General features: G+C 40.5%; 1 protein-coding gene across 2 annotated transcripts in view; it reads right to left on the reverse strand.

The window, feature by feature from the left end:
• Positions 1–5,400: 5,400 nt before the first annotated feature.
• AGO3 (argonaute RISC catalytic component 3) overlaps positions 5,401–26,850 on the reverse strand; it is a 210,676-nt gene continuing 189,226 nt past the window's right edge. For both annotated transcript variants that reach the window (XM_077481720.1, XM_077481719.1), the window contains 3 exons: positions 25,143–25,244; positions 16,369–16,568; positions 5,401–10,850 (listed from right to left, as the gene is read on the reverse strand). In XM_077481720.1, the coding sequence (XP_077337846.1) occupies positions 10,742–10,850; positions 16,369–16,568; positions 25,143–25,244 (411 nt within the window). In that variant the 3' untranslated portion in view covers positions 5,401–10,741. The remainder of the gene's footprint in view (positions 10,851–16,368; positions 16,569–25,142; positions 25,245–26,850) is intronic.

Genomic DNA, 26,850 nt, shown 5'->3' on the forward strand with positions numbered 1-26,850 from the left:
ATACACAATGCAGAAGATTAACCCCTTAGGTTCCACAGTGAGTATAACAATCATGCTTTACTGCATACACAGACTGATTTTACTGTTGTGGGTTTAGTGACACTTTAATGTTATAATAGTATTTCACTATAGGGAAGGCCGCTTCATATTGTTTATTTATCAGGGGAGCAGGTCCCTTTTAATGTTTATTATGAATTCCATAACAATATGTTTACATCTGGTGTGCAACAATATAGCTAGAAGCTCGTTTAGGGTAAAAACAAGTCAAAGACAAAAAAAAGTTAAATCTTAGCTATGCCTGAAGTAAACCTAAACTCATGCAGTGAAGATTTGCATTGTCATAGGAACCATCTAAAAACGATACTTGTGTCTAAGCAATTTCCTGAAAAAAAATTTTTTTTTTGCTTGGTATGTGAATGTGCCTACAGTCTCATAGCTGTATGTAACTGTAGTGTGAGCCATAAGGCACTGTTGCCTCAGACTGCTATTTCCTGGATATTTGGAGTAAAGCAGCTCATAGACAACCCTGCCCCATACATGGATCATAATTCCACCAGTAGCTTAATCGGCTGAATTTCTATCCATGTATGGCCGGCTTAAGCGTTGGCATTTTTTTTCTACTGTAGTGCGCACTGTTCTTGCTGCAGGTTCTGACAACAGGAAACAAAGATCTGCTCTACCAAGTTGGCACCTCCACCTACAGACAAAAGGCAAGGTAAATCAATAATGGGGAAAGATAGGCTTCAGGCAAAACTGGTGACTAGTTCAATGACTAGTCTACCTTTTTTGGAAACAGCTTCAATAGTTGGTTCCACTATCACTTCAAAACACCACCTATTTGACCCTGGCTTAATTCTAAAGAAAATAGGAGGCACTGCCCAAATAAATACTAGCAATTGCTCATAACAGTCTGACTATCTTGTTTGTCTCCTCCAGTTTATTAATCAAATTGGTCTCCTATTGCCCTTTCCTTAGGGTAAGCCCCAACATTGGTCTTGATCAAAATCTGAACTAGTCCAAGGTTATGGACTATTTACTCACAAAGTCTTCTTTGTTTTACTTCTGCATTTGCCTCATATCACATCTAATTTCTCTTGCGGTACATATTAGCAATTATTTCAATTTCTAGGCCACTCTCCACCAATATCCTTTACAGATATCCCCATTGCTCGATTTGTTTCCATTCCTTTGAACCTAAGGGCTATTAAAAAATAAAACTGTAAAGTCATCAACAGAAGACACTTTGTGCTTAGACGTTTTTAAGGGGGTTCTACAAGTAAAATATGAAATCCTCAGGTTCAAAGTATTAACATTATGGTTAGAGCTATGTGGTTTTCTTAGTAGCGTTTAAAAAAATAAAAAAACGCTTCATGTAGAACTACAAAACCTTTGCAGCCCTTAGCCACAGTCCATTACAGCTTTGGTTAAAGACAATGAATCTGAGGGCCCATTCACAATTTGCGCTTTTTGTGCATTGTGTCATGTGTAAATGGGAGGTGGTCGATTAATTATGAATGGACTGTCAACACACCAGAAAATACACATACAGCATCATGACATCTTAAAAGTGCAATTCAGCCCTGAAGGTTCCGAGTCCACATAGAGCCGTGACAGAGACCAGCCAATAGCATAAGTATGCAGGAAACACTTGTCTCATTTTCTATAGGTGCATGCTAGAATAATGCAGTTTATAGAATGGAAACATTCTTAAGGAAATTGCCAGACAAAAGATGGTAAAACTGCATATTCTACCTGACACAACCCCTCTAGTGTCCTGACTATAAGTTCAAATGCCCAGTCTTTCACTTAACACATTCTTTTTTTCAACCTACAAAAACTTGTAAACTCCCAAGCTTCCAACAAAGTTTAAGACATTCAGGAACTGGGAAATACACAACATTGTGCCTTTCCTTAGACAAAATAACATACTTTTGAAGCAATACAGAAAATGTATTTCCTACTTAATTTAAAAGAACATTTTGTAAAACACATGTACCATTCTTGGTAGGAAACTGATCACATGAAAAGCTCCCTGCATCAATGGAAAAAAAACTCTTGTTACACTAGAGCAGGGGTGCCCAACCTTTTGAAGAGTGAGGCCCACTTAAGTGATTTGGTAACTGGTCGCAGGCCACAATGAAATGAAATGGTTTCAAATTTAAAATTTTTATTTTAAATAGCATAGTGAAGATTTTAAACAATCAAGATAATTTTTTGTGGGACCAATCCCCATTTACCCACTATTCTAATTTGTGGGTGTGGTGAGCTTTCTGAAAAGGCGCCAAACCCACTGGATATAATGGAAGGCTATGGCTCAGTGCAGGTAACTCACTGCGCTGTACCTGTGGATCAGTGTGAAAGAAGCCTTATAGTTGTTAACCCTTTTATAGGAGCCAATATGCCCATTGCAAAATCTATTATGCCCAGTGTGTTTATGTTGTGACCTTTTTTTCTTCTTGCAGCTGCTTCTGGCATCACTCTCACGGCTGCTAGGAAGGATTAGAGGCAGAGTGCACTTGGTATCACTCCACCTGGGACAGGAGCCAGTGCTACAGAGGGAGCATTGGCTTATGTGGTTCCTGTTTACTACGCTGCCAGGGCACTGCACTCTGATTGGTCTGGGATGGCAAGTCGGCAAACCCAGATTGTGTTTAAAAGGTTGCTGACCCCGGGCATGCGCCTCCCTGGTTTGAAGTTGAGGGCCACGGGTTGAGAACCCCTGCACTAGAGAAATTGTCTACCGAAACCAATGAGGTGTTTACCTATCATTTTCCTTAATCTTTCAGGGCCTCAGCCAAAGATCTCCTGGCAACAGTTAACTGCTCCTCTTATGTTTATAGTTCTTCAGAGGTTAATCTGCTCCTGTGCAAGTATACATTCATACCAAATGCAGGCATTTCAACATGTATGTGGTATGAACAACTCTCATTAAATACTTTTTTTACACATTTTGTAAACATCTCCTATTTTCATGCCAGGAAAATTGTAAGAATATAAGTGCATTCTCATGTACTAAATGAAAACATTCTGGTACTCAAAACATGATTTCATTTGACAGGATCGATTTTTTCTTTTTTGTTTGAACTCTGTTCACTTTCCAACATTAAATAATATTTGCCAAAAGGCAGGCACAGATGTCTTATTCTACAGCAGCACTGATGCTCAGTCACTCTTAACTCAGTTATAAAAGGCAGCAGAAGTTACTGCTGCTATAGCCCAATTGTCAACTCAACTGTAGCACACTATGCCTAAAAACTAACAAAAGAAAATACAAATGGCAGGTTTTTTTTTCTTCTACAGTTAGTTACAATGTATAAATCAGCACCATACTATTGTATATAAAAATAAAATTGTTACAACATCTACATACCTTGTTTCTTGTTAAAAGCTTACCTCTCGTGGGGCCAAACTTCATGCAGAAAGCTTAACATACTTTTTGTTGATTATTAAGCAATAGAGTTTACTCTGTATGTGCTTATTTCTCACGTGTGATTTTTGGGCCAGCTATAATTGGTTGAGAATTGTGTTACAGTGCCCATATCCAATGTACCTGCATTGAATATGCTCACTTTTTGTGATATTAGCAGTTTTTCAAGAACCGACAATCTAAGTCACAGGAACCACCCACAACTGATAATAAAAAATGCAGTGCGGTGCAGGGAAACAGACTTACGCATCTTTTCTCATCTTTGTTCAAATGGCCATACTTAAGCATACGCCCATTTAAGGGCTTGGTTTACCCGCATGGGGATGCACAGGTGATCTATCAATTACTGTGTAGGCAGTCCCATTCATGTCAATTGGGATGTAGTGGCTGCCTGGACACAGCTGTTGCTCCCAATTCGACAGCTGTCTGGGTTCAGATCCCCGATAGTTATCATACGTGAACCCACATTTGCACAGACGTCAAATTGGGAACAGTGGCTATAGCTGTACTACCCAACTGACATAAATATGATTGCCTGCATGAAATTACAAAAAGAGTACCTGTGCAGCCAAATACGGACCTTGAAAGGGCAAACACTTAAGTACATTGGTGTGTGAACAAGGCCTTAAACTATATGTAAAGCCATAACTTTTTTTTAAATTTTGAATAGAGTGGGGGAGGGTTGGTTTTATTACATAGATTTTCCCGTCTTGCAGATTCAACAGGCAGTGAGAGAATATCTTTCCAATGTGAGGAAAATTTCCATTGCGGAGGCAACTCAAAATTTGGGATTTACTCTCCCGTTCATGCCTGGAGACACTGGTGATCAGGACAATTAGAAAGGGTGACTCTTCCCAACGAAAATTTTGTCTGTAGTTCTGCTTTAAGAAAAATATATTTTTCAGTACTGAACTACAGGTAGATGAATTTCCTCAGCACAGCTGTCAAATTTGATTGCACTATTATGCCATAGTTTAACTGAGTGGACCCCTGGCTAAATGTGAGACCCCAAAACATGAAAGATTAGCCTTAGAGGTCTTGTAAGGTGCAGTCCATTTAAAAACAATGGATCCTAAAAATGGGACCCAGCACGAATGGCTAACTTTTTTCTCCCTCCAATACCATGTTCAGCCTCCTGTAACGTAAACTGCTCGGCCTTATGACAAAGCTATGTGTTCATGATTATCCTGCTGGATTCTGTAAATTAATCAAAGTGAGATGGCTCCAGGAGATGTACAACTACCTTCCTTGCCATAAAGCGGAGCAAGATCAGGCTAAAGGGCAGTGAGTAAAGCTTTGAGGAATGCAATTTAGGATTCCAATAAATATGAGAAACATGCAATGACAGAACAGAATGTATATCGCCCTAACACAACAACCCCAACTTGTGTCAATTTCTCTGTCTTATGTGAGGTTAAACCAGGATTGATTCTCCACCTGGTTTAAACTTATGTTCAGGATCCATGTTTTAACCTTGACAAAGAACTTGTACCACTTGCCCATTAGATCCACTAGACTGTGTAACACTGGCAGAGACAGATTTATCAAATTTGTGAGAAACTGCTCTGTAAAAGGAAATTTCACATACAAAATATATAGGCTTCCACTGCTGAACTCCTGAAAATGGTGGCTTCCTCGCACTCTTGCCAACTGAATGTACTTTGAGTCAATTACCTGGTACAAGCAAGCGATAATTTAACTCCAAGATTCTGATCTGTATATTTATTTTGGGTCTGCATCTCAAAATATTAAAACCACAGGATCATCAGGACAGCCACACTAACTAATTTTAGAAGCAGATCAGCAAAAGCAGCTTACATATCTCTCTTGACGATGATTGGCTTGCGTCCTCCGTAAAGATCCGCAGAAAAATCACATAATTCAAAGAAACTTAAATATGAATCTGAAGGTAACTGAATGAAGGCAATAATTAAAGAGGCAACATGTGTCCACCCCAGTTACTTCAGACACTGTTTGTAGAGCAGACCCTTCAAAAAGAGTCTATAGTTTATTTTATAAAAACAAACTTAAGGCTTGAGGTTACTTGTTTTACATTGTGTTTATTGCGGTAACCGCATTGAATGTTTTTTTCTTCGAAAGAGAAGGGTGCAAAATGTCAACAGACAAATAAAACTAAATGAATGCTCAAACAAGGACATGTAAAGCATGTCCAGTTGACTAAAAGAAAAACACGAGATTTCATAAGATGGCATAGATGAAAACACCAATACATCTGCAATGCCACCACTTGACCCACAGATGTCATTGACTGACATACTTGTTTGTTCATGATAGAAAAACAGTACAATCCACATTGCTGATTTTTTTTCCCAGCTTCATAACTGTTAAACAACTGTTACTATATTTATATATATTGAAATATATACTAATAAAATTAACAAAGGGAAAATATATTGAAACCTATGTTTCAATAATTACACATAAAACAAAATCTGCATATTCAATAACTTTAGAATATGAATTAAATACCCCTTATTGAAATCATATTCCAAAAAAATATATATATATATTTATATTAAAGAAATGTGTTTCTGTTGGAAGGGTAAAACTACCAAAATCTGCAAACCATAGTAATGAGTAGATGCCAGTAGACAGAACCATACATCAGCAACATATTGTATATCTATAGGAGGTTTCGATGGCAAAGGCTCCATTCCAAAATGTAAAGCTCAGCCACAACAAGATGACCAACCACTGAAACTCCCTATAGATATTTGTAACTGGTATATGTTTCAAAGCAAGTGTGTACAGTTTTGCATAGGCTTACCCTCAGGCCCCTTTCACATAGGGCGGATCTGTTTTGACAGACTCGCTCAGCGGGCATCGCTGAACTCCGATGACATCAGTTTCTGCTCACTGTGTAGAGACGGACCTGTCAGAGTCCTGCTCTCCTCTATGGGAGGAACTGAAGAAAATGGACAGCCTATCCATTTTCATCCGATCCGACCCACTGGATGAATGGCGATTGTATAACCATCCGTCGGTTTTCAGCAGATTTTGTCGGAGCCTTCCCATACAGGACAATGGGTGGCCCGATTGTGTCTGCCTGAAAAACAGACAGGGGGACTCGATCAGTCCAATCATGTGAAAGGGGCCTTATATTAAAGAAAAACATCAGTAAACCTGTTTGAGCGGGAGAGATGGCAAGTGTGGGAATTAAAACTAATTTCCAGTATCTCCATGTGGCATGCATTTCTGTGCATCCATCATTCTTAGGTTCCATCAAGCACAAGCAAAAACAGCTTTAGGATTCCAGTACAGGTGTTCAAAGGATTTCATAGATGTCACTTGTGTTTACATACAAAAGTCAGCTCAAACTCGAGACTGGGATTCTCCTTTGAGGCAGGAAACATTACTTATGCCCACCCACGACTCAATGCCAAAAGGTAACAAACAATTAATTTCAAAAGTCTGTGTGCTGCTCTTATTTAAAGAGAGGGCATATGAGAGAAAAAAGGTCAAACACAAAACGGGCCATATAAATTCTTTATGGAACGGTCGCATTGGACACAAAAAAAAATACTTAAACTATGGACATACTAAATGTTTCCATTTAATAAATTACCAAAAAAAAATAAAAAAATGTATTTGGTCGTAATATAGCACAGAAAATTTATAAATAAGAAAATATCTATTGCTTGCTTTTTTTCTTTTTTTTTTTTACTTTAAATCCATTAAGTTAATCAAAAGGAAAAATAAGTTTGAACAAAATATTGTCTGAAAACATTACCTCTTTAGGAACCTACTGCACCTGCAAATGTAGCCTATAACACCAACCTGTATATCCAATGCAGACATGTCATTAAAAGCAGATATGCAAGCCAACTACACCATGCCCATTTAACAAAACCTACAAAATCTCAATTACTTTTTGCATTTCGGAATAATACACAGCAGAGTTGGATGAACATACAAAGCCACTTTTTTTTTTTTTTTACAACCTAGAGTATTCTTAAATATTATGACTTCAATAGAAGGAACAGTTTTGCAGTACTAGTCAGGTCAGATCAGAACAAACAAATAATTGAATTAATCACCAGAAGATTTAAATAAGCGACATGGTGAAAATTAAATAATTGAAATGTAGCACAGAAAAACAACAGTTTAGATTTGATTGAGGTGAGTAGGGAGAGGCAAATGTGGCCATGTCATGGTCTAGTCATCCTATTTCAACAGTGGAAATTTAAACAATAGAAGATTAGTAGATATGAGACCGTTGATCAATTTGCAAAAAAGTTTCATGAAAATATTCCCTAATGGGCACAACAAATCATACCGAATGAATGATATGAATCTCAATTTATCTTGTTTGCACCATGTGATTAAATAAACCTACAGGTTCCATTCAGGATGTAACATACAAACAATGCCCTTCACAAATTAGAACACTTTAGCACACAATGCAGTAAGGAAAGCCTATTGGTCCAAATAAAATATAAAAACTTTGCGCTAGGTGTATAAAGCATTAAGTACCAATCATTGCACAATTTCACTTATGGGAACACAATCCTCCCACAATATTTCTGGGTAGACACGACACCTTTAAAGAAAGTTTGAGTGTTCTAAAAGTTCCTTATTTTGACACCTTCCTTTCATAATTAAGGCTTTTACATATGGTTAAACCCAAACTAGCCAGAGGGGCCGGCAATGCTCTGCGGGCGTCTTTGGCATTAACGGGTTTAAATTCATTTATGCTTATTGCACTAAAAAGAGAGCAAAATAAAACATAGATCTGTCAGTTACACAGACACACTGTATTTTTTTTTTAAGATTAAAAAAAAGTTGCACAGAATATGTTCTGAAACAATTAAATTAGTGTCATGACTAATAAATATAAAAAAAAATAAAGTACTAGAAAAGCATAACTTTCATGAAAATGAGTATATTACATAGATCAAAAATGTTAATTTCCCCACCTTACTGTAGCAGATTCCTACTTGATTCAGTAGGGTGCAAAATCATCTAGCTCCCCTGGAGTGCAAAGGTGGGGAAACTTGCAGCATACAAACTAATGTGATTCAAAGATTTGATCAGACTGTTTTGGTACTATAATCAGTAACAAAGATTGGGATGCAGGAGTGGTCAGGGATAGCTTTGAGCTGTTTCTTGCGACCATAAAGGAAAGCAAAACAATGCATATAGAGTAAAGCCTCCATTTAAATTGCAAGCGTGCTTTTTTTGCACTACCCAACATCCCTACCTCTCCATAATCTAGCTAGCCATTAAAAAACAAAAAAACTTACCCCACATGCAAACACAGTTCTCAGCCAGACAGCACTTACAGGCCACTGTTGTAGTATACTCTGCAATTTGAACACTTGCAGAACCAAAGACAACTGGCTATATGTAGAATGTGTCCCATTGAGTGGGCTGAACAGTTTGTCAACATCCAAGGTATGATTTTGAGGACTTGATAGGAAAGGATGAATGTAGGTGGATAAGAGATGCTAGGTAGTGCATAAGTGCACTTAAACTTTAGAGAATTAGTCTACCCAAAACAAGATGTGGACACTGGTGAGCTGAATCACTCACTGCCTGGTTATCACTTAATACCCCAACAGTGAGACTTCTAATCCAAAATACCTGGCTCTCTCATCTATGGAATTTCACTACCCCTCCTGCTTCCTCTTAATACAGTATATCAAATAAAACCCTAACAGGATGAGTGAAACACCCTTGCAATGGACAAGACACGTGGTTGCACCAGGGAATAATGGACCATCCCACAACCAGAGTTCACAATAGGTAAACAAAGCTAGTTGGTAATTAAGCTTGCTAGCATCTGCCCAAATTTGAAATTGCTTTAGGTGTACTGTTTTAAGTGAACAAAAAAACACTACAGAAGCCCAAAGCAACCAGTTAGCACAATTTACCTTGCTTTCACTACACTAAACAGCCAAAGTATGGTTGCTAGGGGTAAATTAAACATCAGTGCTCTTTGAAAAATGTTATTAAATAGAGGCATTTGGAGTAGTTTTATTAGTCTCTAGACTAAACACTATAGAGAAACATGTGCTAGCTTTGGCTATCCTAAAGCCAGTTAGAGACCTGCCACCATACAGGTAATAAATGCCCAGTAACTTACATAAAATGGATGGTCAAGACAGTTATCTGGTACTGTCAAAACTCACATCCAACAATGGAAGTGGCTACTTCCCAACTCCCAGAAACGGGGCCTGGGCAGAGCACATCACAGCATCTTCATTGCACATGCCCAGAGCTTGCAATGATTCTAGGAGTAAGGCAGTGATAGCCTCAGATGTTACAGATTACAACCATCCTCACAAGTTCAGATTACTCTGGCAGCTGCAAGGCCTTACGAGGCACACACAACATTCTCAGTATCTCAGTACCAACTTGGATCGTGTTAATTGGTGGAGAGGGGAAAATGAGCAGGGAGTACTGACAGATGTGCACATATTAAAAATAATAAAAACCTAATTTGAAAAAGGAAAAGGAAAAAAAGGAGCTGTACCACAAATCTAAACCCCATATTTTTTGCACAACATCCTTATATTTCAGCTCTAATGTCCACTTGCACTTACAGACACATAGTGTATAGGTACACATACATTTGTGTATACAGATACTAAATACCTGAACACACGAGAGGCTGTTACCCCTGTATAGCTGGAGTGTTAAAAATCACTCCAATACCACCAAAAGGGGCACAGAGGTTACATAGAACAGATATTAGTCTTTTCATAAATCACTTTCTGCTACAAGATAAGTACTATATTAAAAGCAATCAAAGAAATACAGCAGGTTAGGCCATACTGCTGTATCTCAAATACACAGTATTATACCTTTGTTGCCCATACAAATCCCCTGCGTGTACAGATATTCAGACATACTCTCACACATCCCTATAATTTGCTTTTGTCTTTTTATGATTTTTTTTTCCTTGTTTTTTTTTGCAAAGACAGCCAATGCTGCAGAGCAATTTGAGGTAAAGGCATAAAAGGATTAAATATTGGAAAGTAAAAGTAACACAAAACATAAGCAGTGCATCCAAGTGGAGGCTCCATTACAACAATCTAGCAGTTGGCTGGTTTCATATTGCATAATAGTGCTGTGTTCCTCAATGATCTTCTATTCCCAGGATTAGCCCGCCCCTCAATCATTGCGCCTGGGCTTCAGTGCAAGCCAGAAGAGAATGCTGGGGAGAAACGGGAGGTCAAGGAGATGTCTGTGAAAGGGAACCACCCCGCTGGGCCCTGAAAACCCATATGAGATCCTTCAGGTTCTTTGCAGTAAGTCAAACCTGTGCAAGTTAGGGGACTACAGTCGTTCTCATGCGAAGTACATGGTACGTAAGGTATCCTGGTGAATTTGCACCGCCTTGGCAAGGGCTTGTGGGTCCCGACCATTGCTTTGACCAGATACGTGGCTTCCTTCAGCACTGAAAAATATAAGAATATGTTCAGAGAGCTACTGCACTACAAATCATAATAAAAACAAAAAAACACTGGTGATATTTTCAAGATTGCACGAACAACGGACATAAATACATTGCTGTCCTTTTTGCTTGAAATCTTTATCTAGGAGCAGCACAGTGGTGTAGTGGTTAGTACTAGGGTTGCTGGTTTGAATTCCAACCACGACACTACCTGCCTGGAGTTTGCATGTTCTCCCTGTGTCTGCGTGGGATTCCTCTGGGTACTCCGGTTTTCTCCTACACAAGACATGCTGGTAAGTTAATTGGATCCTGTCTAAATTGGCCCGGGCGTGTATAAATGTAAGGCAGGGACTGATGTGAATGTACAATATACTGTATATATGTAAAGCACTGCGTAATTGACAACGCTATATGAGTTACTGTAACAAATAAAATATTCACAGAGGTAAAGGATGGTTTAAAGCAGGGATGTGCAATTAGTGGATCTCCAGCTGTTGCAAAACTACAAGTCCCATCATGCCTCTGCCTCTGGGTGTCATGTTTGTGGCTGTCAGTCTTGCTATGCCTCATGGGACTTGTAGTTCTGCAACAGCTGGAGGTCCACTAATTGCATATCCCTGGTTTAGAGGTTACAAAACGTATCATATTAACCCAATGACTCGCCATGATATAACACAGCCTCTCAACATGGTCAAATATCTCAATCATTAAAAAAGCTAGGCTGTCCTTAAAACCATCTTGCAGCACAGTATCAACCAGAAAGAGAAAACTCAATCACACAAGCATTCCTAGGAGGAAGTGGCAGCACTCAGTATTTCCTTACATAAGCAAACACAATCCAACTATTATTATACACATTTTGGTGTGTTGGTGCAGTTTTTGAACAATAACATGGGCCACTCTTCAAATATGCAGGGTTGGACTGGCCACCGGGACAACGGGAAATTTCCCGGTAGGATGCCTGCCCTGGGGGCGCTTTGAGTGGCGACTGCTGCGCTCTCCTCCCTCTGTCCCCTGGCGCTGGTATGTCATGGAGCTGGGTCTGTGTGCAAAGTCCCGCCCCCCTAGAACGGCTTGTGTGATAGTCTTCTAGATGGAACACTGATTGAATCAGTGTTCCGCCTATCACACGATCCGGTCTAGCTAGGGGGGCGGGACCTTGCATACAGATCCAGCTCCGTGACATACGAGCACCGGAGGACAGAAGGAGAGGAGTACTGTGTGTTATCCAGAAAATGGTGAGGCTGACATTAGTGGGCACAGAGGCTGCAATTGGGCACACAGGGGCTGCAATGAAGTGATGCTGCATTGTGGTCATGGCAAGGCTGCAATGATGGGCACAGTGAGGCTGCAATGATGGGCACTGATGAGGCTGCATTGATCTCTTGTATCATGTCTGCAATCTCTGACCATCTTTAGTATGATGTCCTCAGTCTCCAACCATCTCCTGTATCATGCCCGCAGCCTCTGACACCTCCTGTATCATGCCCGCAGCCTCTGACACCTCCTGTATCATGCCTGCAGCCTCTGACATCTACTGTATCATGCCTGCAGCCTCTGACATCTACTGTATCATGCCCGCAGCCTCTGACCATCTCTTGTATCCTGTCCTCAGTCTCTAGCGATCTCTTGTACCATGTCCGCAACCTCTGAGCATCTATTGTCTTATATGTCTGCAGTCTCTGAGGTGGAGTCTTGGGGGGAGTTAAGAGTGGGAGTGCCGCCAGGATGGGGGTCATGGGAGAAGTCAGATGTGTGTGGACTGCGGAGGGGAGACTATAGGATAAAACCAGAGGCACCAACCTGGAGCTGTCCAAGCCCTGCACAGTGCACCTGAGAGGAGGTCAGTGACAGCGCCTCAAGTCTGAGGAGGGTCACTGACTGATTCCCCCTTTAGATTCGTAACCCCCCCCATTCTTTCTGTGGAAGGTGGTCTCTGGAAACCAGAGTTGCCCTTGTGTGGATCATCCTTTCCATTGGGGGAACACTTATGAGTCCATCTGCCACGTGTAGAAGTCGAAACAGGGGCCAATAGATGATAGTGGAGACCTTTGGCTTTTTGATGTGATTTACTTCTGCAATTAAGGTGAGAGTTCTGGGAGACCTAAGTATTAAGAGGAAGTTTGTGGAAGGTATATGGACATTTTATCTATTTAAGTCCACCCAACATCACATATATTTGATCCATCATTCTGTGAACTCAGTAGAAGTTTACTCTATTCACCTATTTTAATATTATTTAAAGGACTTTCTTGTCGCCATTTACTCCTTTGTGCTTATTTCACTCACATTAAGGAATATTTTGGACATTTTTTGCACTTTTTTTCACATCTTATTTATTATACTCCATGAGGAGATCTAGAGAACGTATGCTTTTTGATTTTAATTTTTATTTTATTTATCCATAGTGTTGTACAGTGATTTTTATTTTGCACAAGATCACTTTTATAGATTTTATAGTTTGTCGGTGTGCTGTGAAACACTTTTAGGTTTTGCTGCATTATATATTGTTTACATATATTTATCACTTGATTTCTGTTACTCTCAGTAGCGCGAGGCACACCTTTACTTTTAGGCTAACTGAGCAGGGCAACCAGCCCATTTGCAAAGATTTCAGTCAGCTTCATGTAGCTTTGTTGAACTCTTCAAAAAGCAATAAATGTGTTTAAACTCCTTAAGCTTAAGTTAAAGGATGCTTTAACCACTTCAGTTCCGGACCAATAAACACCTTAAGGACCAGAGGTCTTTTTGCAATTTCGCACTGCGCTGCTTTAACTGGTAATTGCGCGGTCATGCAATATTGCACCCAAACGAAATTTGCGTCCTTTTCTTCCCACAAATAGAGCTTTCTTTTGATGGTATTTGATTGCCTCTGCGATTTTTTTTTTTTGCGATATAAATGAAAAAAGAGCGAAAATTTTGAAAAAAAAAGATATTTTCTTCTTTTTGTTATAAGAAAAATCGAATAAACTAAATTTTAGTCATACATTGAGGGCAAAATTTATTCAGCCACATGTCTTTAGTAAAAAAAATGTCAATAAGCGTATATTTTTTGGTTTGCGCAAAAGTTATAGCGTCTACAAACTAGAGTACATTTTCTGGAATTTACACAGCTTTTAATTTATGACTGCCGATCTCATTTCTTGAGGTGCTAAAATGGCAGGGCAGTACAAATCCCCCCCAAATGACCCCATTTTGGAAAGTAGACACCCCAAGGAAATTGCTGATGGGTATGTTGAGCCCATTGAATATTTATTTTTTTTGTCCTAAGGGATTGAATAATGACAAAAATAAAAATAAAAAATTTTTTTTACAAAAAGTTGTCACTAAATGATATATTGCTCACACATGCCATGGTTATATGTGAAATGACACCCCAAAATACATTCTGCTGCTTCTCCCGAGTACGGGGATACCACATGTGTGGGACTTTTTGGGAGTCTAGTCGCGCACGACACCCCGAAAACCAATCACCACCTTCAGGATTTCTAAGGGTGCAAATTTTTGATTTAACTCCTCACTACCTATCACAGTTTCGAAGGCCATAAAATGCCAAAATAGCACAAAACCCCCCCAAATGACCCCATTTTGGAAAGTAGACACCCCAAGCTATTTACTGAGAGGCATGTTGAGTCCATGGAATATTTTATATTTTGCCAAAAGTTGCGGGAATATTACAAACTTTTTTTTTTTTTGCACAAAGTTGTCACTAAATGATATATTGCTCACACATGCTATGGGCAGAAGTCAAATTACACCCCAAAATAAATTCTGCTGCTTCTCCCGAGTACGGGGATACCACATGTGGGGGACTTTTTGGGAGCCTAGTTAACTAGCTACCTAGCGACACTAGCGACACTGATGCAGCGTTCAGAAAAATTATCGCTTAGTGACACTGGCAAAAGGGGGTGAAAGGGTTAACTAGCGGAAATCAGGGGGTTAAAACCATTATTGGGTAGTATATCGGGGTACCTAGCGCTATAAAAACCTGGCGGTGAACCTAAAAAAATAACTAGCTACCTAGCGACTGTAGCGACACTAATGCAGCGATCAGAAAAACGATCGCTTAGTGACACTGGCAAAAGGGGGTGAAAGGGTTAACTAGCGGCAATCAGGGGGTTAAAAACATTATTGGGTAGTATATCGGGGTACCTAGCGATATAAAAACCTGGCGGTGAACCTAAAAAAATAACTAGCTACCTAGCGACACATGCAGCGATCAGAAAAATGATCGCTTAGTGACACTGGCAAAAGGGGGTGAAAGGGTTAACTAGCGGCAATCAGGGGGTTAAAAACATTATTGGGTAGTATATCGGGGTACCTAGCGCTATAAAAACCTGGCGGTGAACCTAAAAAAATAACTAGCTACCTAGCGACTGTAGCGACACTAATGCAGCGATCAGAAAAACGATCGCTTAGTGACACTGGCAAAAGGGGGTGAAAGGGTTAACTAGCGGCAATCAGGGGGTTAAAAACATTATTGGGTAGTATATCGGGGTACCTAGCGATATAAAAACCTGGCGGTGAACCTAAAAAAATAACTAGCTACCTAGCGACACATGCAGCGATCAGAAAAATGATCGCTTAGTGACACTGGCAAAAGGGGGTGAAAGGGTTAACTCTAGGGGCAATCAGGGGGTTAAATCTTTATTGGGGGGTGATAGGGGGCTACCCTGGACCTAACACTAACTGTCCTGACAGTTTTTACTGTCACAACTGACACTGAATGCATTGATCAGTAAAGAAATGATCAATGCAATCAGTGACACTGTGACTGGGGGGGGAGGGGGGGCGGGGGGGGGGATCGGGGGGCGATCGGGGGGGGGATCGGGGGGGGTTTGTGTGCCTGTGTGTACCTACATGTCAGTGTAGTGTTCGTGCAGACTTACTTTTACTCTTCTCCTCGTAGTCCGGTCAAAAAGACCGCCCCGAGGAGAATGACATCACTTCCTCCTTCCTGTGTAAACAATACACAGGGGAGGAAGCTTCTCATTGGCCAGGAGCGATCCAGAGGGGGTGGCCGAAAACGAACGGCCATCCCCTCTTCACGGAGCGCTCCTGGACCGAATCGGACCGCCGTATCCGCTGGAAGGCAATCACGTAGATGTACGTGATTCTGCCTGCCTGTGCCATTGTGCTGACGTACAATGGCAATACGGCGGTCCTGAAGTGGTTAAAGTCTTCAACAATGCTGCTTGAAACGGTCTGAAAGCTACAAATCCTTTGTAAAATGCTGCTGTACACACTGCTATTATACAGGCTGAGGCACATACAGGCATAAGTGTGCATCAGTCATGCATCTTTGTGAAGAACACTTCTCATGTAGAACAGTGCATCATAGCAAGTATAAACAAAATGGAAATATGAAATAATATTCTATGAAAAGGTTACAGTGCCTATTTTTCTAGTTTGTCAGAAATAGGGAAGTATGCTTTTAATTTAAACTTATTCTCAAAAGTAAATAGATGGAAGTAAAAGTATAAAAAAAGTACAACAAATAAGAATAAAACAGACAACGCACCTATCATGCTCTTTGTCCACAAGATGATACCTAGCTCTGAATGCCACAAGATGGGCATAATACGCAGGAGCAGGGATGGAGACAGATCGAGTGCATCGCACGTATGTGTGGCACAGCTGGTAGGTCAGCAGCTGGAGTTCATCAGCAGTGAAACAGTTGTCATCCCACAAAACGTGATAGTGAGAAGGCCTGCTAGTACCCTAAAAGAGAGAACGTCACTCCATAAATGATATTTACTACATACAGATTAAAAAAATAAAAAAATCCTAAATATGACAGGATTGCATACAATTCATTGCAATAAGGATTTAAGAAACTGCAGTATAAAAGGGCTCCATGTTAAATTTTCATCTGTACACCGAGTCCTTTTAAAACTGGCCATATTTTAAAACCAAAACGCTACATTTTCCACTCTAATTTGCCTTTAAAAGAAATAAGGATGCTCCTACTACATTTGGGAATGGCGTTTACCCCAGTCATCCAGAACAATTGTAACTCGTCTCTAAACTAAATATTGCTAGATAGTGAAATTCTGCATAGCAATCAAAGTTCCTCAACACTGTCTCCATTGTTTAATAAAACAAAATTACACATCTCAAATGTTATTAACACACGCTTAACACCACTTGTTAACACTGCATGTCTACTCGGTTTGTACCATGTAATTTGTGATTTATGTATTCTCTTTCTGTACCTACCATGACATCAAGCATCTTTAAAATGTATGATATCTTTTTGTGAGCTCAAATAAAAAACAAGTGAACTATAATAGAAATATGGAGGCCGCCAGCTATCAACATTACCTTCGGGCTTCCAAACTTTTGACCCAGGAAAAATATGCAACGACCAAGTGGGATCTCCTTATCTTTATGCTTGCTCAGGGTCCCCGACTCATAGTATTGAATTTAGAGAATTAGCATGAAAGCTACAATATGTCAGTTAGCATTTTGAGCATTTTTTTACATATCTCACCAGACCAAAAATTGTGCATGTAGCATTATTTATTATGAATATATTGCACCAAATCAAACCCACACATGTAATGTGTGTGTTTTTTTTTTTATCCACTTCAGCAAAATTTCCCGAGAGACTTATTTCAACTTTGCAGTTCAATTTTGTCCCTTCTCGTTTTCACATCATAGTGGTGTATTCTGCTATAACTTATTTATTATAATATATACAATTTTTAATTACATACCATACAAAAAAAAGCCTTCCACATATTATCTTTCTATTTCTTCCCACCCCTTCCCACCATCCCTCCCTCCCCTTGTTTATTTTATTCTATATCTCTTTCATTTCTAGCACACGTTCTTCTGCTCATCGTCATCGTCTCCAGATATTTATCTGAGGACTTACATTTTTCCCACCTTTCCCATGTGCTGACATACTTTTCACATTGACCTTGGTCTCTGCTGTGCAAGGATTCCATTTTATTGTAATACTCTATTTGTTCAAACTATTCTCTTATTCCTGGTTTTTCACTGGTTTTTCACCAGTTTTTTGGGATCAATCTCTTTGCTGCATTCAGAAGTTTTGGTATAATTGTTTTCATATATTGTTTCTTTGGCATTTTGGAGTCATGGAACAGGCAAACCTGTATATTATTTTCTATTTTCTCACCTGTTATCTCTTTTATTAGGCTCACTATTGCTTGCCAGTATGCCTTTATTTTCGGAAATTTCCACCATATGTGTACTATTGATGCCATTTGTTTACAGTTTTTCCAGCATAATGGTGATCCCTCTACTTGAAATTTATAAGTTCTCTCTGGTGTCAGATATCATCTTGCTAAAAGTTTGTAATTCATTTCTATGGTATTCATATCCCACGCACTGTTATAGCCAGCTCCTATAATTTTTTCCACTTGATGGTTGTCTAATTTTAAGTCAATGTCTTTTTTCCATTGTTCAATATATGGAGGTCTTCCTTGTCCTCCTAAGTCTGTCAATATTCCGTAAATTTTTGATATTCCATTTTTCAATGGTGTTTGTGTAAAGCAGAGTCTTTCCAAGATGTTCAAATCTCCTCCATCCCAAATTGGATGTGGGAGTGTTTTTTCTAAGTGTTTTAACTGTAAAAAATTCCATTCACTTATCTGCCACGTTTTAGACTCCATTATTTCTTGTCGAGTTTTCATCTTTCCTTTTGTGATAATATCTCTCAATTGTGGATTTCTAACTTCATGTGCAGTAAAAATCTCTTCCCCTAGTAGAAAAAAAACTTTGTTCCTGTAAGGGCCATTAAAGGTGAATTATATTCCTTTTTTTTTTCTCGGTAGACTGTATCCAAAAATTTTAAAAACATTTCTAGTCAAATCCTGTGTTTCTGGTGCCAATACCCTAAACTTACGTGGTATCCATATATTTTTGTGCAATATGGTTCTACTTATTATATTTTCTATTTCTACCCATTTCTTTTCCCTATTTTCATTTGTCCACTCCACTATGCGTGCCAATACTACTGCTTTATAATACCTTTTTATGTCTGGAGTTGCTAATCCCCCGTGTTCCCTTTCCCTGGTGATAAGTGCAAATTTTATGCTTGATTTTTTATTTTGGCAAATATATTTTTATCATAATTTTTCTTACTATCTTGAAAAAACTCTGCGGGATCCCTATTGGTAACATTTGGAATTTGTACATTATTTTTGGAAGTATAATCATTTTGAACATGTTTATTTTTCCAATCCGCGATATTGGTTGTGTAGCCACTTTCTTTATTTCTGCCTTAACCTTGTTTATTAAGGGAATATAGTTTGCGGAATATATTTTTTCGACCGTTGATGTTAATTTAATTCCCAGGTAATTTAATTCTTCTTTTACCCATGTGAATGGAAATTCTCTTCAGAGCTTCCATTTGCTCAACTCCTATATTTAATACATCGGTTTTTATAGGATTTACTTTAAAATTTGAAAGTTCCCCATATTTTTTCACCTCTAATTATATTTGGGAGAGTCACCCTTGGGTTTGTTACATACATTAATATATCATCTGCGTATGCCGCAATTTTATGTTCTTTTTCTCCCACCCTCACCCCTCCCACTTCCTGATTATTCTGAAGTGTCGCCAGGAAAGGTTCCATTGACAACACATATAGGAGAGGTGAGAGCGGGCATCCCTGACGTTACATCTCAAACCTGGGTGTAATGTGCGTTAGCACGTGTTGCAGAAAGACGTGCATTATCACAGTGCAAAGATGTGAATGGACTGTAATGCTTAGTGAAGGTGCCCATCATAGCAATGGGTTAATAGAGTAGAACAGGAGACCGTAAAGGTTGGGTCAGACTTCGCTACTGCTGGAGTACGTTGGTCCAGTTTTCATGGTTTCAGTATAATAGATTTACCAGTTTCTTAAAGCGGACCTTCAGTAATTTTTTCAAATTTCCTCTATTAAATCTTCTGCCCTTGTTTTAACTTTGGATAGTAAAAAAAAAAATTCTGCCAGTAAATATCTTATACAGCCTAAATCCTGTTTCTTGTCTGGTATAAAGCCTAGGCTTCTGATATCATGCACAGCTCTCTCTCTTTCACTCTTGTGAGAGTTTGTCAGGAAGGGTGAATGAAAGCTGCAGGGCTGCAGAGCTGGAGGTGTGCCTCTGTGTGAATCCAGGAAATGAACAGGTACCAGCTTCAGCTGCCCACAGTTAAAATGGCTGCAGCCAGACTTCGTGGAGGAAGCTTTCTGCAGCATATTTGGAAAGTACAGATTACAGTATATATAAAATAATATGCAAAGTGGTTGGAGGAAAGCTTTAGAATTGCAAAGATGTTTTTATTACAAATTATGTGAGCAGACTGCAGTTCCTCCAAGTGGCCACTAGATGGTGTAGTGCAGGGGTAGGCAACCTCAGCACTCCAGACCTGATGAAACTACAAAGGCTTCTCACTTATGCAGAGTAAGAGGCTCCAAAGTATTGTTTCTGAGCAGGAAAAACTTTTATTTTTTTTAAATTGGGTTTTGTACTTCCTGGATCAGAATCTGGATTCCAGAGGCTTTGAGGAGCTTTGGGGGGCAAGAAACCTCTAATCCTGTGTCCAGGTTTTGCTGGAGACCAGCAGGCTGTGGGTGCAGTTGTTTACATCCCTTTTAATGTAGGGCCCGACAGTAGTTGTCAGAGAAGGCTTCACCATAGTACAGATGGAGTTGCAAGGCACATACCCCAGCTGGGACCTGGCCCCTAACAGACGTGTGCAGATGCAAGCGCATTCCCATACGTGCACCTGTCACCAATACTGGTGCCAAATTGCCTATTTAACCACTTCCCGACCAGCGCACGACGATGTACATCGACAGAATGGCACGTGCAGGCATATTGGCGTACAGGAACGTCCAATATTCAATGCAGCCGGTCGGGACCCCCGTGAGTCCGGTCACGGGACCCGCGGACTCTATCGCCGCGGGCATCCCCGCGATCGTCTCACGGAGCCTGCCGAATGGAGGAAATGCCGTGTAAACAGCATTTCTCCATTCTGCCTAGCAACTAGTGACGCTGATCTCTGCTCCATGTGATTGGAGCAGAGATCAGTGTTCACTAAATGAAAGCCCAACCCCCCCACAGTTAGTAACACAGCCCTAGGAACACTTAACCCCTACACTGCCACCCCTGGTTAACCCCTTCACTGCCAGTGTCATTTACACAGGAATCACTGCATTTATATAGCAGTGATTAATGTATAAATGACTAAGGTGTCAAAAATGTCCGATGGGTCCCCCACAATGTCGCAGTCACAATAAAAATCGCTGATCGCCGCCATTACTAGTAAAAAAAAAAAAATTATTAATAAAAATGCTATAAAAATATCCCTATTTTGTAAACGCTATAACTTTTGCGCAAACCAATCAATAATCGCTTATTGCGATTTTTTTTACCAAAAATATGTAGAAGAATTTTGTATCGGCCTAAACTGAAGGAAAAAAATTTTTTTTTATATATTTTTGGGGGATATTTATTATAACAAAAAGTAAAAAATAATGCGTTTTTTTCAAAATTGTCGCTCTATTTTTGTTTATAGCGCAAAAAATAAAAACCGCAGGGGTGATCAAATACCACCAAAAGAAAGCTCTATTTGTGGGAAAAAAAAGGACGTCAATTTTGTTTGGGAGCCATGTCGCACGACCGCGCAATTGTCAGTTAAAGCGACGCAGTGCCGAATCGCAAAAAGTGGTCTGGTCTTTGACCAGCAAAATGGTCCGGTCTGCAAGTGGTTAAACAGGGCAACTGTACTAGCAAATTGCTGTTTGGTCTACAGCATTCTGTGAGTGTGTTCCCAATTCCTGTGCCCAGCCTTTGATTGTGGCTTGACTTGCTCCTGATCCTTATCTGTTACCTACCCGGACCTTGGCTTGTTCCCGATTCTGCCTGTGCATTCTGCTCTAGGCTGATCTTTTCACCTTTACAGACATTGGCCTGTGACCATTCTTCTGTCTGCAGTCTATGCCTAATATGCACGCCCCTTACCGACCCGGCTTTTCTGAACCTGTATCCAGCTCTTCCAGCCTGTTAAAACTCCTTCAGTCCAGCACATTGTCTTCTGGCTCCTGCTTCCTGCTGCACATCCACAGCCTGTTGTCGGCCGAGCCCTGTGTCAGCCTGTTAGCTGTACCATATCCTGGCATTCTTCCATTGATATATCTGCTAGTACCAACGCAGACACCTGGACTGATCATCAGCAGTCATACCTCACTGTACTCTGTGGCCTCCGAGCCGGAAGTGTACAAGAGGCCTTCATCTGCACATCAGGCTCACTAACCAGCAATGTGATAGTATTTTAGGACTTCACCCCCTCCCCAGAAGTCTGTGAGGCTGCAAGAAAAGAAGCCAAAGGGGTTGATTTACTAAAACTGGGGAGTACAAAATCTGGTGCAGATCTGCATAGAAACCAATCAACTTCCAGGTTTTTTTTTTTTTTTTGTCAAAGCTTAACTGAACAAGCTGAAGTTAGAAGCTGGCTACCATGCAGAGCTACACCAGATTTTGTACTCTCTAGTCTTCGTAAATCAACGTCAAAGTGTGCATGTCTGCTCAGTGCAGGTGTAGTCCGTAATTGAATAGAGGACTGAAGCCTGAGGGCCAGAGCAGCAGGGAGCTGCAGGCGAGAATGCTGCGAGAGCTGAGTGTAAGGTGCACCAATGCACAAAGGTGCTGTGTGGGGTGGCCTACGGCAGTGGTCATCAACCCTGTCCTCAGGGCCCACTAACAGGGCAGGCTTGCAAGATAACTGAAATAAATCACAGGTGATATAATTTGCTGCTCAGTGATTGAAGTATTCTAGTGTGCATCTCACCAAGGAAATACATAAAACCTGGCCTGTTAGTGGGCCCCGAGGACAGGGTTAATGACCACTGGCCTACGGGACCTTGCCAAAGGTTAAAGCCTAAGAAGCAGTGCTATGAATCAAAGACAGGAGGCTTAAAGGACTTTTGTTTTCAGATTTTCAAATGATGGTTAAAATCCCTGTGAGGGCAGCGATGCATTTCTGAACTTTCTCTTTTCTTTGTAACAAAAGTAGAGCAGCAAGACCAACAAGCCCTAAAACAGTACTTTTAGCATGGACTGAACTCACTGGGAAGAACTACACTTGAGTTAAAAATACACTGCCACATCATGTGTCAATATCTGCCAGAAAAAGTTTTATGCATAAAATGTGGATGCACTGCTAATTGCTGCCAAAAAAAAAAGTCAGATTTCAACTCCTCTGACCACAGAACAGTTTTCCACAAGGCAACTGACACTTTTAAATGATCTTTGCCACAGAGAAGATAGTGGTGTTTCTTGATCATGTTCAGATGTTATTTTTTGCATGATAGAGCTTTACCTTTTATTTTTGAATAGCATGCCAAACTGTGTTCACAGTCCGTGATTTTTGGAAGTATTCATGAGCCCATGCAGTGATGTCCGTCACAGAATCATGTCTGTTTTTAATGTAGTGCTGTCTTTGGGCCTGGAGATCACGTGCATCCAACATTACGTTTAGGCCTTGGCCCTTGCACACAGAGATTTCTCCAGTCACTCTGAATCTTTTGATACTGTGTACCACAGATGACAATATAATTAAAGTCTTTACAATTTTTCATTGATGAACATTGTTCTTAAATTGTTCAATTTTTAAACACAGGGTTTCACAGACTGGTGAAGCTCTGCAAATCTGCACTTCTGAGACACACTGACTCACTAAAACTGGCCATAGACTGTGCAATTAAATTTTCTTTCCTGTAACCATAGGTTGCAGGAAAGAAAATCACTTGATTACCCCATCAACACAGTCAGTGTTGATGGGGGAATCCTTCCTGTGAAGCCATTGTGTCCTCCAGGCAGGGAGAAGCCGTTCTGACCAAGAGAACACACAGTGATTATTGCTAGCGGCTATAGTCACTGGCAATGCGACAGGTTGGTTGTACCCAAGTTGATTCAATCAGCTTGGGTACAATCAGCCTGCCTATACATGATAAGAACAGTCTATGGCTGGCTTAAGATGCTCTTTTTATACCCAATCATGTTACGGACCTGTTGCCAATTAACCTAAGTTAGTTGTAAATGTTCTCCCAACTCTTCCTTGTTTGCACCACTTTCTTTTCCAGCTTGTTAGGAGAATTTCTCTTCTGGCATACTTGGACAAGTCAAAACAACAACAGTTTAGCATGTTTGGAGATGTAGAGAGTCGTACGCAGATACCTAGTAACAGCACTACATGGTCCAGGGTCAGGTATCCTTAGTGCCTTAGCCAACCCGGTTGTGACTTTTTGTTCCTAGAAAGCAAGGGACAGAAAGCAAGGGACAGCTCCACACCATATTATAGAAAGTGCCCACAGTATTGCAACATTTGCTGCAGAGCTGAGAAAGAGTGGGATCAACATGATGCAACTTTTGCGGGTAGAATAAATCCTATGCAAAAATTTCTACTGGATAAATTTATCCCGGGCAGATAGCTTCAGTTTGATATATTGAATGTTCACCATATCCTGCCACTCCTCTTCAGAAAGAAAGGGAATGCCATGTTTGCACTTTTGAAAAAGCAAATGGGTCTTACCATTGTGAATTATAAGGTAGGCATAAGCAGAAAAAAAATAGCTAGTCAAGATCAGGAGCCCTTAAGAGAGATTCTAGTGAGCTCTGCTGTAGGATAGAAGTTTGGGAAAATTGGGCTGTACTGGCATATTGTAATTGGAGGTAACTAAGAAAAAAAAAAAAGTACCAGTTAGGAAGGACAAATTTTTCCATTAATAAATTAATGGAGCAGAGTTCTCCCATTAAAAAAAATAGGAGTAAAAGTGTGGATATCTGCTCTCCTTCAAATCAAAGGGTCAGGGACACTGTAAAAATGAGAGAGTGGCATTTTCCCGAAACGGGGGTATTGAAAGTCGTTTAGAGTCAAAGGTCCACTTAAGAACCATCCTCAAAGCCCTCACAATCGTCTTCACAGGTTGGATATGGGACTGGGTGGAATGAGGTTCCCCTTTGTGCTAAAGATTGAAGCATTTGTGGGGGATCCTTTAATGGATATCTCCAAGTCTAAAAAACAGATAATAAAAATATAGATTGAACAAAGCCAGCCTGGCTTCATCTATGGCAAGCTGTAACTTAGTAAGAGCTAGTCTAGGTTGTTTACCTGCCCATAGAAAGGAAGTAGAGATGGCATCTATCATGCAAAATATCTTTAAAAGGGACCAAAAACAGGGAACTGCCTAAACATAAGTAAAATTTCCCTGCCCATCTTTTATTGTTTTTAATCATGGCTGGACTATCACAGCAACATAGGGAAAGACAGTTTACCTGTATTCCAGCATGACTGCAGAGGTAAAAGTCAAACTCATATGGATGAGTTATATCTGTATCCACCGTCGTCCCAGCTGGTATGTTGCCACTTCTTCCAACCTAGTGTAAAAAAAAAAAAATATATAAAGGTGTACATAACAGAGTGGGCTATGGCAAGTTGTCTGAAACAGGTCATTCTACAGTAATCCAGTGGCATACTAATGGAGGTTTGGTCGGCACCGGGAAGGGCTCACTGGGGGTGCTGCGGCTGCCTGACTAGGATTACAATGCAGCCCCACAGTGCTGCGTTTCACAAAAAGACACTCAGGCGGCCACAGCACCCCCAATGAGCCCACACCTCCTGCTGCTTCAGTGGGAGAAAAATCTTTTTTTTTTGCCCATCACTCAACTTCTCTGCCTTATTCTAAGCTGCCGCTATGTTATCTGGTGAGTGAGCGGGTGGGTAGGGAAGGAGAGTTGTCAGTTCTTACAGCTCTGCCGTGGGGGTGGCTTAGGATGAGGGGTGTTTGTACTGCGGAGGTTAGGGTATTTTCTGTACTGGGTCTGTACTATGCTGGGGGGGGGGGGGGGGGTGCAGGCTCAGTCTGCGCTGGAGGCAGAGGGGGTCATTCACACTAGCAGTTGGGGGGGGGGTAGGCGGGTAGGCTTAGGTTTTATTTAACTGCGCGTGCTGCTTTTTTTCCATTTAATTTGTATTTGGGGGGAGGGGGGTCAAACTGAAAATAATATAAAATTAATAAGGAATCATATATGCCAACGAGAACATTTGCAAAATATAAAAAAAAAAAAATAGGATTATTACGTCCTACTTACCCGCAAAATCATTTCCTTTGAGTACATCATGGGATACAGAGTCAGGCTAATATTCATTACTATTTATTACCTGCTGGGATGTCCCAGAGCAATAGCCTTGGAGGTGAGGGAGACACCCTGCCAAACAATAGCCATCATAACTTATACAGCAGCATGCAGTACACTGCGGCCAAAAGCTGAATCCTCGGCTGCTTGAACATCCACTTGATAACATTTTGTGAACGTTTGCACTGAAGATCAGGTAGCAGCCTTACAAATCTGAGCCACAGATACCTGATGGCAAAAAGCCCAGGAGGTTCCTACACCTCTGGTAGAATGAGCTCTCATCCTAAGAGGGAGGAGCTTTAGGTTTCAGACTGTAGGCCTGAATGACCAATTGACGGACCCAATTGGCAATGCAAGGTTTGGAAGCTGCCTGCCCCTTCTTGAGTCTTTTTTCTTTTTTTTCTTTTACCAAAAGAAGTCTGATCCTCATATCTCCACAGATCTAGACAGATAAACCTTGACTGCCCGGACAACATCCAAAGAATACAGTCGTCTCTCTTCCCCCGAACGAGGCGGAGAGAAAAAAGGCAAAATAATGTCCCGATTTAAATGAAAGGCCGACACCACCTTTGACAAAGGATGGAACAGGTCGTAACAAGACTGTCATGGTGAAGAATCATGTATGGTTCCCTGCATGAAAGGGCTGCCAACTCCCATACCCTTCTAGCCCAGGTGATAGCCATCAGGAAGGCTAGCTTGCGTGACAGCAAGTCTAATGGAATTTCCTTAATAGCCAAGTTCAAGTCCCAAGGACACATAGGTAACCTAACTGGGGGGAAGCAAGAGTGTTGCCCCTTGAATAAAGGTTTAGATCAGTGAATGACCACTGATTGTACTCAAAGCCAAT

Source organism: Lithobates pipiens, unplaced genomic scaffold, assembly GCF_037356315.1.
Source record: "Lithobates pipiens isolate NorthernLeopardFrog02 unplaced genomic scaffold, aLitPip1_a1.2 Scaffold_16, whole genome shotgun sequence".
NCBI lineage: Eukaryota > Metazoa > Chordata > Amphibia > Anura > Ranidae > Lithobates > Lithobates pipiens.